The following is a 12,369-nucleotide window of genomic DNA, read 5'->3' on the forward strand; positions in this document are numbered from 1 at the left end:
TTGGCATGTCTTGGAGACAACGCCACACAGACCGAGACCCACGTGCATGATCCACAGCTTCAGGTGATCAAGTGTTTCCTGAAATTTTTTTCCTCGTAACTTCTTGCACAAAGACCAAAAATCCAAGACACATTCAGCATAGATTAGGATACAATACACTTTCTGAAAAGCACAGAGCATCTAGGATGTGAGGAAAAACTGTACCCAGACCAAGTTTTATGCTCTGTTGGAGAAGGAAAAGGCTGGAAGCTAAAAAGCGAAGCAGGCTCTTAAAAGCCAGGTAAGGCACAGCTTGCCATTTTTCAGGAAGGAGGCTTCTGGCTGAAACAAAAATCACAGAATAGGAGAGACAAGAACAAAACAAAACTACCCAAGAATCCCTGTAATATTTGCTCTGGAAGAGAGTTCTCACTTAAGAGAGAAGGAAACTGGAACCTTGAGAAGGCAGGTAACTTGGCTAAGGTTATGGTTCACTGGTGGCAGAGATGGAAGTAAGATTCCTGGTCTCCCAGGTCCGGACCTCGGTGGTTTCCCACTCCACCAAGCTGCCACCCCACGTAAGATGTTTCATAAAACTCTTCACTGAGGCTGTTAACATAAGGGTCCAATTATCATCCAAAGATCTGCCTGTTAGATAATAGCTCGAAAATTCCATCCATTTTACAGCAGTTACCAGAGTCATCTAATCTTTGAGAGACGGAGCAGGGAGGAGCGGGGGTGGGGGGGGGGGTGGGGGGGTGGATCGTAATGTCCTAATTTTGATCTGTCCCCTAAAAGCAAACTGAAGGCTTTCACACAGGCAAACAGTGCTAGTATCCACAACCACAAAAACCGACAATAATCCCCACCCACAGGCCCAGGAAGGCGGCTGCTCCTCGGCACCCCCCCCCCCCCCGCCCCAACTCACCAAATTCCACTCCCATCCCAGCGCACGGGAGACATTCCACCTCCCGCCGCTGCAACAGCGGGCAGGGCCGGATCGGGCACCTTCCTTCAACACCACTTTCCTCCTCAAAAAGGAAGGGAAGCTGAGAGCCAAGGGCCCCCAAACGAGCGCTCTCTCGCACGCGAGGATCACCGCATCAAACACCCCGCCCTGCTCACCGCGGCGGGGAAGGGGGAGAAAACCCCACGCAGGAAGTGTGTCCTGCGCTCCGCTCCCCGCCGCTCCCCGCCCCGGGACCTTGAGCCCTGCCAACCGATACCTGCCCTCCGCCCCCAACAGGCGCGAAGCAGCCGCGTCCACATGGCTTCAGGTGTTCACAAGGCAATAAACGGGACCCTGTCCCCACTCGCGGCCGGGGCGCGCTCCGACTCCCGGGCGCCCCGCGCCGCTCCAGTCCGCCCGGCCGGCCCCTCCCCGCCCCAAGCCCGGCCCTCCGCCCGCCGGCCTCGCCCCCAGCCCGCAGAGAAGAGGCGAGTGCGGCCAGGTCCCCGAAGCGGCCAGGGGCCCCGGGGCGGGCGTCGCTGACCCCGTCGATCCCCAGGCACCGCCTGCTCGCACCCGCCTCCCAGGCACCCGAGGATACGACGAGCAGGTACCTACCCCCACCCCGGCACCCTCAGGCTAGGACCGGTGCCCAAGCCCTGCGGGACTCTCAGGCTGGACCCAGACACCTCACGCAGATGCCAGGCCGGGCCACTTCCCCTCAACAACCCTAGACCAGGCCCGGCCGCACTTCTCTGCACTCCGGGTAGGACCCGACGGGGCCACTCCCCTCAGCAACCCGGGTCCCGGCCCCGGAGGACAGGGATCTCAGCACTCCCGGGTCGGGCCCGGCAAGGACCTCTGCCCCTAGCCCCCGAGACCAGACATCCCGGCCAGGCCCCAGCCCCGGCCCCTCAGCCCTGATCTCTGCTCCATACCCCTCGCCCCCCGCCTCGGGCGGCGGTTACCTGCGGGAGCCCCCCTCCCGGTCCCTCGGCCTCGGCCGGGGGCGGGAGGGGAGGGAGCGGCGGCGGGCGGTGCTGCGCGGGGTGGGGGTGGGGGAGCCTCCGCCGCCTCCAGCTCAGGCGCCCGGGACGGCGGCGGGGCGGGCCGGGGCCGCGGCCCCTCGAGGCTCGCTCCGGCCCGCGCACTAGCTCCCAGGTCGGGCACGCCTCAGGGCGGGCTCCCCCGACGGAGGCCGCGGCTGCCTCGCAGGGGCCGAAAGCCGCTCGATTCGGGATTTTTTCTCTCCATTCTCCCAACACACAGGAAATAACAGAGCGTCAGGTGACGGCCCACGGCCAATAGGGAGGCTCAAGGCCGCAGCGCGCGGGCGGGCGGGAGGGCGCGCGGCGGGGGCGGGGCGCCAGGGGGCGGGGCCGGCGCGCGCGCGCGTGCCCACCCGCGTGCGGCGGCGCCTAGGCCTGCGCTCGCCTGGCCGACTCCAGCCCCGCGACCCCGGCTGTGCGGGGTTCCTCTCCGCAGCTGCGAGTTGCAGCGCGGCGGTCTTGCTACTTGCCCAGTGCCATCTTGGCCCGCAGCTCCCGTCCGTCCGCCCTGGCAGTGGCCAAAAGCCAACTTTCTGGGGAGTTAGCGGCCCGGAATGTCTCTTTGGGCTTTCTGGAGTTCCCTGAGGCCTCCAACGCCAGAATCACGTCTCTGGCAGCCGAGGGGGTCCGCGGGCCAAGGCCCGACCTCCTCCAGTAACCTGTTCAGTATTGCTTGATAAGCCCTCAGGGCCCCGCAGACCTGGTTCCTTTGCCATCTCCACCTTTTCGCCCCGCGTGTCCTTGAATGACTTGGGCTGTCAGTTTCCTTCACTTTCATTAAGCGAGGTGTGGGGAGGTCCACCAACTTCTCAGGTAAAATATATGCTCACCAAATGCCAGTTGCCTTCGCCTGCGGTGGCATTAAAACCTGCAATACCTGGTTGGCTGGACCCAGAGTCCAAAATTAATTTGGAGATAAGATGGGGGATTTGTGGTGTCAAGGCCAGGCTGTTTCCAGACTTCCTTTGCAAATCTCACGTTTCACGGAGCAAAGGAATGGCTTGACTTTTTTTTTTTAGAGAAAATCTCAGTTGCAGAACCACTGAGATGTTTGTGTGGTGGACCCCCCAATCAAAAGCGAGCCCTGTTGTAATGTGTTTGGAGTGTTTGTGATCCCTCCTGTTTCTCACCTGGATTCCTGGCCAGGTTCTCCACCCCCCCATCCCACCCTGGGCCTCGGTTTCCATTGGCACTATGGGAACAGGAGAGATCCCTAACGTTGGCTAAAATTTCTCATTCTAAGGTAGGCCTCCATATCCCCGAATGTTGGAGTCATTCCTTTTCTGAAGCAACCAAACTGGAAGGTAAATTGGAGTTTGAAGAGTGCTTTGCACAGCAGGTGGAGGCTGATAGGAACAAGGTGCATCCTGGGGCTCAGATTTAGGTATGTTTGAGGTACACAGCTCCCCGGGGCCTGGCTCTACCGTTTCACCTCTCACTCCACCTAGCCAGACTCTGTAACATTTTGCCTTGCCTCAGGCCACCTAAGGAGGGTTCTGGCTGTAGCCACACCTATCCCCAGCACAGGGATGCCAGGCTGGGCCTGAGGTAGTTCTACCACCTCAGGAGGATGTGAGTGGGGAAGACAGTTGTATCTCCTGGCTTCTGTCCAGTCTCACGAAGTGGGGGCCAGGTCCAACGCAGGTCAAGGCCATTCTTGAAGACCTGCTTCCCAACACCTCCAGCATGCCAGGTGGGGTGTGGCTCTTCCGGGGCAGAGCTGAACAGGCTGTCAGGCCCTGCCCTTTGGCTGTTCCCATTGTTCTGTGAGTTTCATTTTCAAATTCTTTGGCAGCAATACTTTTAAAAGACCAGTGCTGGCTTCTGCTTAGATCAGGGCCGCAAAGGGAAAGGTTGGGGTGACTCTCAACACAGATCCATGTTTTCTGGGCAAACATGGAAGGATGCAGGGGAGCTTCTTGAACCCTGGGTGTTGGGGGCACCCTCAGTTTCTTGAGAGAACTCATGAAGGAAAGGGAAGCCCTCTTCCTTGTAGTCTCCTGCCCCGTCATTCCCCCCTCCCTTTCCCCTCTCCCTCAGCTCACTCAGGTTTCAGACTGGGGGACTGGAACACGAAATGGGTAGTGAAAGGGAAAGAATGCACACAGATAACTGGAATCCAGGCTCTTGTTTGCTCCTGGCTTCTGTCCTGGGACTGACCTGAGAGCCCCCTCCAGCCCTTTGGATCCTGCTGGAACATTGCCCAGCCGACCTCCACCTGGAAACTTCCCAGTCCTAGGGCCAGGCCAGCCTCAGCTTCTTCACCCTTGGAAGTCTGTCACTGTGCCTTTTGGTACCATTTGGAAAAAGAACAAGTGGGCGTTACAGCCAACAGACAGACTGGGGTACTCTTGGGCTGTGTGGCCTTTGACAATTCACTTTACCTCTCTGAACTTTGGTTTCCTCAGCTATAAAATGGGGGTAATATGACCTCACTCATTTAGGTGTTATGAGAATCTAGAGATCTGCATAAAAAATTCGGTGCACTAGCAGGCACACATTAACGATCGCTACAGTTCTATGATGTGGACACAATATGACACATGAGCAGACAGAGGCTCAGAAAGATTAAGTTGCTGCCCAAAGTCCTACAGTGGCTGGAGCTCAGTCAGTAACTGGGAGCACCACCCCCCCTTTGATCATGTTAGCTAGCATCTTCTATTGTTCTCATTGTTTCATGAGTGAGAATCCTGTTTTTCCTTCCACACTTTAAGAAAAAGGCAGTAGATTCATTTTTTTCCCTCTCTCTCCGAACCCAGTCCACTCAAAAAATACTTATTGAACTCAATCAGTGGTTTCAATTCCAGAAGCAAAATTAATCCTTTCCCTCCTCCTCTGGCTCAGAGATAGCTTTTGGAAACCCTGTGTCACTCCCTTTATTACAAACTCCTCTGCCCTCCTCCAGGTGCCTGGGCCACTCTGGGATTACAAATGGAGCCTTCTGCCTCTAGGTCACTGATTCCGCTACCATGTGTCAGTGCGGATTGATTGAGGAGACTGGCCCTGCCCAGCAGATCAGTGACTTGTGCGGTGAGCCGCCTGTCGTGCCTCCAGCGGCAGGCGGATGTCCTTCCTCACTGGCAGGCTTTCTTGCACACACGTGCAACCCTCACCTTTCTCCCGCGGGCCCCAGCTTTCCTTCCTCATGGGAGGGGCCTCCTGCTAACTCTACACCAGGAGGTTGGCCTGGAATGCTGGCTCCTGTTCTCCAGAGACAATGGGCAGGAGCCTAGGGTTATTGGAGTGGGACCCCCTGCACAGCACCCTGCAGAGCGAGTCCCAAGCCAGGCACTTTCCCCATGCAAAGCAGAGGGAAGCAGAGTACACAAAGAGCAGGGTAGCCAGATCCTTTGTGGCATGCCTTCATTCCACACAGAGCACCCGCTGTATGCTAGCCAGGCTGTCAGCACTGATGGAGAGGGCATAGGGGCTCAGGATAAGTCTTTCTGGGGCAAAGTCAGGGCGGGCTCCAAAGTTAAAGGAGTCAAGGAGGCTCCAGAGGGCCAGGGAATACCAAGACTTGGCAGGGTGGAGATAGCCACCTGCTCTTCCCAGGAGGACTGTGCCCATTGTAGTGCTAGGGGAATGAGAGATGAGACTTCAGAGGAGACCAAGGGTGGGATCCTGCAGGGCTGGGTATCTGTGACATGCATGGTGTAAATTTATACCATAGGATCTCACAGTGACCTCTGCTCAGGAGGCATGCCGCACCCCCCAGGATGGAAGTTGTGGCTCCCTCCTTAGCTCCCACTGGTCACACTGGACTGTGTATATGACTGTGTCCATCTCTCCCGGGAGTGTGAGCATTTGCAGGGCAGACACCTCTGCTTCCCTGGAGTCTCCAGCATCCGATGCAGGGTAGGGAACTGCATCTATAGCAATGTCACTACAGCCCCGAGAACTGTGGATTTCTGTGAACAGGCACTGTGTGTTTGCAACAACATGATGAGGTTGGTACTGCTATCACCTGTACTTTACAGATGGAGTCACTGAAGAAGCACAGAGAGTTAAAGTAGCTTGTCCCAAATCACACAGCTTGGAAGAGGCTGAGCCGGGACTTGATTCCAGGTCTTTAGAGGTTCCGCTCCTAACCACTAAGCTTCCCAGCGCCCAGAAAACACTGGAAAGATGGATGGACACAGACAGTTGGTGGGTCCCAAAGTCTGCAGGTGGACAGGGAAAGAGATGTGCGAGGACAGCAGGGTCGGCACCAGCTTCTCCCCACATGTAACATGTTATCCCCCGGAGGCTGGGCAGTTGGCCTGCCCAGCAAGTGGCATTGCTGTCTGTCAGCACGCATTTGCCCACAGGTGAGCAGAGACAGAACAGCAGGAGAGACCCAGCTGAGCAGCTGGAGGCCCTTGCAGCCTGGCCCCACAGGCCAGCACCCCTCAGTCCACTCAGCACTTCTGCTCCTGGTGGCCCAACGTTCCCGGGGCAGCACCTGGCACGGTGGCCCAGCACAGGTCACACCAACGTGTGCCCTTCAGCATATCCTCCAATGGCTCTGAGTCCGAATTTCTTCATCTGGAAAGTGTAGTGGGTGGGAGGAGGGGCTGAGTGGTCTGCAGCCTCCAGGGAGTCGGGTCTCTTACCTGGCTGACCCCACTTACCCCTCCCAGCAGCCTTATGAGTCAGGGATTGGAATCTTCATGGTACAGACAAGGAAAGGGGCAGAGAGGTTAAGAGACACGCCCCAAGTCGCACAGCTAGCAAGCAGCAGAGCTGGGCTCTGAACGCAGCCTTTCGCCTCTGGAGCCCCCGCTGAGTCACTTAGAGCACTAGGGAGACTGACAGTGAAAGCCAGGTGATCTAACCGTGGTACTGACGCTGGCACGTTCTCAGCACTTCACCTGCATTAACTCGCTTAACCCTTACCACAGCCCTGTGAGGTGGAGACTGTTATCACTGCATCTTGCAGATGAGGAAACTGAGGCCCGGAGCCATTAGGAAGGGGCAGAGTTGGAATCTGAAGCCGGGTGGGCTGGGCTGCAGGCTCCTGCATCGTTTTATCGTGCGCGATAACAATAGGGAGGGTCCTTCCCATTGGGATTATTTCTGCTTGAAAGCGCGAGACTTTTAGCCCCATCTCTGTGGGGCTCCACGGGAAGGCAGTGCCACATGCTGAGGCATGCTGGGAAAAAGACTTTGTTCTACCCTGTTTTGTTGACATGCTCTTCATTTTAAGCCTGAAACCCGAGCTTCCTGCGAAGAATTCAAACCGTGGAGAAAAGCGCAGCCATGATACAGCCACCACTTCTGAGCCTCCAGCAGCCCCTGTGCTTGGGGCTCCACGTGTGTCCGCGCCCCTCACTCTCACAGTGCCCGAGCAGCTCCCACTTCACAGCTGAAGAAACTGAAGCCCGGAGTTGCTAGCAAGATGCCCAAAGGCGCATAGCTGCTAGGAGTAGATCTGGGACTTGTCCCCAGGTATTTCTTGAGAATCCTGGCTCTTCCGACCACATCAACTGCGCCCTGCTCTGGGGACATGGAAGTGGTTCTTGTCTGCTAGGCCTTGACGGAAATGCTTCTGCTCATCTACCACAGGCTGGTCCCTCAGTGTCACGATTCCTGGACCACTGGGAAGGCACCAGCACACAGGTGCAGAGATGTGAAGCTGGATGCTGCCTTCTCTATCTGGGAAGCTGAGAAATGTGGGCATCAATGCTCCCTCCACGAAAATCTCTCCCTCCAGTGACTTAGGAATGGCTCCCTTGCCACCAAGGTGATCGTCTTCTGGAAGCAGCCGTGCCACGTGAGGTTCCTTGTCACTGCCCTGCATCTCCCTGGTGAGGATAACTGCCAAGGCACATGTGGTTCCAGGGAAAGAGAAAGCAGCAGCGTCGACGGCCTCTCCACCGCCCAGCCGGTCCTCTTGGCTGCAGCAGCCTCTCTTCCGGGCCCACCCCTCCCTGCAGCAGGCTCATCACAGTTACCCAAAGCCAGCTCTGACCCTAATCCCTCTGGTTCAAAGGTTTTCAGTGGGTTCCATGTGACTTCAGAGTTCAAGTCGATTCTCATGCACCTGGAACACAGAGCCCTCATCTGACCCAGCTCAGTTCTCCAACCTTCTCTCACATGTCCCCTTCTGCCTCTGTGCCAAAACAAGAGTTGTATTCCCGCCGTGTGCCCACCTGTGCCCTGAAGCAGGAAGCCCTTATTCTTCACTACAGATTGAAATTATCCCTCTTTCAAGTTGTATCAAATGCCACCACCTCCATGAAGCCTTACCTTAATACTAATCATACATTCATTCAACAAACATTACCTGAGCCCTTATCATATGCCAGGCATTGAGCCCAACGGTCCCTGTTTTCATGGAGCCTACAGTTCTATGGGGCCATTAGCAAGAATGACTTATCACATATAACAATCATTTGGTAACAGCCGTAACATACATTAGTAAGAAAGCGTGGCAGGTGCACAGAAGGTATATAATGGGACCATGGGTCTTGGGGATCCAGGACATTTGAGACGAGAACTGAAGGACAGATAGGAAGTAGCTATATGATAAGGCTGGAAGAGAGCTCCAGGTGGCAGGCATAGCATGAGCAAAGGCCCTGAAGCAGGAGGGAGCAAGCAGATTTCCAGGAAGGGAAAGTAGGCTGGTGCAACATTTGTGAAGGGAAAAGTTAGAGATGCAGCTGGAGCAAGACAGTGCAGGCCACAGGCTTGGGGACTTATTCCCATGGAGAAGAGGGGGACCGTTGAAGGATTCCAAGCACAGAAAACAGTCAATATGCATTTATAACGATCCTACCAGCTGCCCTGTGGCTAAACATCTTCTGGAAAGTCCAGGCTTTGCTTCTGGCCACTCCTGAACCTCAGACATTTGGTCATTTGGATGTAGAATTTTCAAATCCTTCCTCCTGGACCGAGTTCTCAAGGGCAGCGCTGACCTCCAGTTCCCCCACATCACCCCCCACACGTGGAGCTGATACAAAAACATGGTGCAACAAACTGACAGAGAGGACAAGACACTTACCAGCATTTCCCCTGGAAGGGGCCAGGCTGCCTGAGGGGCCTTCCACGTTCTCTGGAAATCACAAAAGTCAAGGGTTTTAGTAAGGCCACTACTCAGGGAACCCTGAGAGCAGAGCTGGCATCCCACTGATATCCACACCCCGGGTCGGGATCCAGCATGACACAGCTGGTGGCCATTTCATGAGTGACAAGAAGCAGAACCAAAAGCCCTCGAGATGCTTTTGAGTTCACAAAGCACATTGCACCTGAGCAGTGTCACCTAGGGTCAACCCTCTCGGATGGGTGTGGTTACTGCTCCGTTTTACAGATGAGGAAACTGAGTCCCGGGAAAGGGAGCTTCCCCAGCAAGTCATGGCAAAGCCACAACAAGAACCTTACAATAGTTCAGGCTATTAGGGCCCCCATGGGGTTAAGAAAACTTTCTGGAAATTTCCTCTAAAAATGTTTTAAAGTGACATATTTCATCAGGACGCCTGTCACGCCAGCAGTGGGAGCCAACACACCAATTCTCGCAGGCCGCTCCCCCTCCAGTCAGATCCACACACTCAGGCCCTGAGGCTGGCGGCTTAGCCCAGGGCACTGGAGGGCTGGTGCCTGCATCCAGCAGGTGCTCAGTAAATGCTGAGTGTTTGAGGGGAATCTGAGCTGATTGGAGGGGACAGCAGTGGAGAACATTCCTACAGCTTTTACGGGGTGTGCTGAGTTACCTGCATTAACTCAAGGCATCGTCACAGCAAGCCCCTGAGGTGAGTTTACAATGACCCCCGTTGGTAGGTGTGGAAACTGAGACTCAGCAGTAACTGCTTAGCCTGCAATCACACAGCCAGTGAGGGGTGGGACTGGGATCTGAACCCACACAGGGCCCTTAAGCTGACTCCCACGCCCCAGCTGAGTGAAGGTGGGCAGACACCTCCCAGGCAAAGGAAACAGCACCTGTGCATTCCTCGAAGGCACTGACCGTGTGCAGTGCCCCTCCTCCGTGCACCTGATGACCACTGTTCCCACCCCCCATGGATTCCCATGAGGTCAGGGACAAGCTGGCATGGTGACCACCTGGTCACAGTGTTCGAGTCTCCCCAGCATTCCTCCTGCAATGGGCTCGACTCCCTTTCCCTGCCCTGCCTCTTATGGGCTCCCAGCATTATACCCCTCCTTGGCTCCTTTTTGGTAGTAGGTGGGGGGTGATGCCACCTTAAGTGAGCTCCCTAAGCCCTTGGAGCCTCAGCCTTCTCATCTCTCACCATGAGGGCGGCACTGTTTCCATCATTCCAGCCTCAGTGATACCACATAGTGGAATCACACATCCCCATGATCTCCCAGTCCCTACACGGTGACACAAACAGTGAGTGGTCTGTCCCACTCCAAAGCTCGTACTGGGGGGGGGGGGGGCATGTGCACTGCCTGGGTCTCCAGTGGCAACTCAGACCCACAGTCAGGTGTGGGCTGGATATAGCTCCCCAGCCCTGGGCACTCCCTGAATGTGGTGCGCCCCTCATGGTGAGGGACAGCCCCATGCCTTCAAGGGGCCTCCTGGGAGCCACTACCCTACTGGACCCCCTGGACTCCCGGCTGCAACCCAGGTGAGGTGTGCTGGTGGGAGGGGGAGGGAGGAGCCGTGGGAAGGCCAGCACCAAGGTTGTTCATCTGCAGGCTGATTGCAGAACAGAAGGGAAGAAAGCATCCTTTCTGGAAAAAATCAATGGGCAGATGATACCGCCCAGATCACAACCTACATGGACGCCATCCAAGAAAATCAGAGACAAGAGAATCACAGCCCCTTCCAGCAGCTGGGGGCCTGAGAAGTGAGTGAGTCCAAGCTGCCATCCTGCCACGAGGAGAACCGAGGCCAATGGGTGGGGCTGTGACTCGCTCAGGGCCCCAAGATGTTTTGGTGGCTGTCACATGCGAGGGGTGTCCAGCCCAGGTGGCTCACTCACAGTGGTAGCTAGGCCCTTGCTGGTCCCCAGCCATTCCCTCCACTTCCCTCTGATCTTGTCCACACTGCCAAGGTGCCACTCTAGCCTCGCCCAGAAAATACCAAATCTCTGGGGCTCTTCCCTGTATGCTTTTGGCTTCTGGGATGCCCTGTCCCCTCACCCTCACCCTAACATGTTAGGCAGAGTTGGGGGAAACTGCCTAATTCATAGTGAGTGCTCACAAATGTTAGTTACTACCAAGCACAGTTACCATCCCCATTTTACAGCCAGGGAAACTGAGGCTCGGAGAGACTGGCCCACAGACACTACACCCTTTGCTTCCCTAGGCTGACTTTTCTCTAAGCCAACGGTTACTGAGTGCCCAAAGCAGCTGGCTCTGGGCTAACTGCTTTGTCAGAATTATCTCATGTAATCTTCACCATAGCCCTGTGACTTGGGTACTGTTACTACCCCAGGAGACCAAGACTCAGAGAGGGCAGGCCACTTACTTGAGGCCACACAGCTAGTAAATGGCAGAGCCAGTTGACCCCTGGCAACCTGGTCCCTGCTATGTTGCCATCCCAGCCTGGGATGGATTGAGAGGACCAGCCATCCTGGCCTCTCACAGGAGTTTCCAGTCACCTCAGGGCTCCAGGCTGGAGAAGCTGCTTCGGGAACCCTCACTCACATCAGGGAAGAGGTGTGCACCCTGCTTCCCTGGCAACGTCAGCCCCAGCTCAGAGTGGGGCCTGGGCTGGTCCTGAGCCCCAGGAGGCCTGAGGCTCCAAATTAGAAGACCGGGGCTGGCCCTTAAATTCAAATAGGGGGCCTTCTGGGAATCCCACACAACAAGGCCAGCCTGAGAGGCCTGACTCGGGAGGAGCTAGAACTAGCCCGCTCGGCAGGGTCCTAGAGAACTGGCTGAAGTTCTAAGATACAAACACCTCCAGAAAGTGCATTTGCAATGGCCATGGGATGTTTGTGTGGAACCTGCTCACTCTGTCATCAAGTCAGGTTCTCCCTCCAGAACTGGCTCCCACTGCAGAGAGAAACAGGGGCCCCTCTTCCCCTTCCCCTCACTGGGCTTTGGCCACAGGAGGTGACTGGCCTTTTACACCTTGAAGCTCTGCTCTTGCACTTACTTCTGGTGGAACACCCTCCCCCACCTTAGCCTGGCTAACTCATACTCATTCTTCAAGGCCTTCAAATGCACCTCCTCTTTGAAGCCCCTCTTGATTCCCCTGTCAGAATTCACAGCAGTAACTCCCAGGGAGAATGCTTTTGTTGTACTCCTAGGTTGCTGGCACAGCCCGCCCCCTCATAACCACAGCTGCCATTCACTGAGCACCTGCAGTCTCTTAATCCTCACAAGCCTGTAGGTAGAGGTCACTACTCCCAGGTCTCTGCCTTTTGAAACTGCAGCTCTGAGAGACTAAGTCACTTGCCCAAGGTCACAGAGCTAGAAAGAGGCCAGGGAAGACTCTCACTCAGG

The 12,369-nt window shown here is 56.0% G+C and overlaps 1 protein-coding gene across 6 annotated transcripts in view; it reads right to left on the bottom strand.

Moving 5' to 3' along the window:
- Positions 1-12,369, bottom strand: part of TCF20 (transcription factor 20) — a 178,052-nt gene that overhangs the window by 89,939 nt on the left and 75,744 nt on the right. For 3 of the 6 annotated variants that reach the window (XM_053919640.1, XM_053919642.2, XM_053919645.2), the window contains exon 2: positions 8,963-9,013. The exons of 1 other annotated variant lie outside the window; for it this stretch is intronic. In XM_053919640.1, the coding sequence (XP_053775615.1) occupies positions 8,963-9,013 (51 nt within the window). Of the gene's footprint in view, positions 1-1,205; positions 1,228-1,896; positions 2,206-8,962; positions 9,014-12,369 lie in introns of those variants that run through there. 2 more of the 6 variants (XM_053919644.1, XM_053919643.1) reach the window with 2 other exon arrangements.

Source organism: Desmodus rotundus, chromosome 3 (assembly GCF_022682495.2).
Source record: "Desmodus rotundus isolate HL8 chromosome 3, HLdesRot8A.1, whole genome shotgun sequence".
Lineage (NCBI taxonomy): Eukaryota > Metazoa > Chordata > Mammalia > Chiroptera > Phyllostomidae > Desmodus > Desmodus rotundus.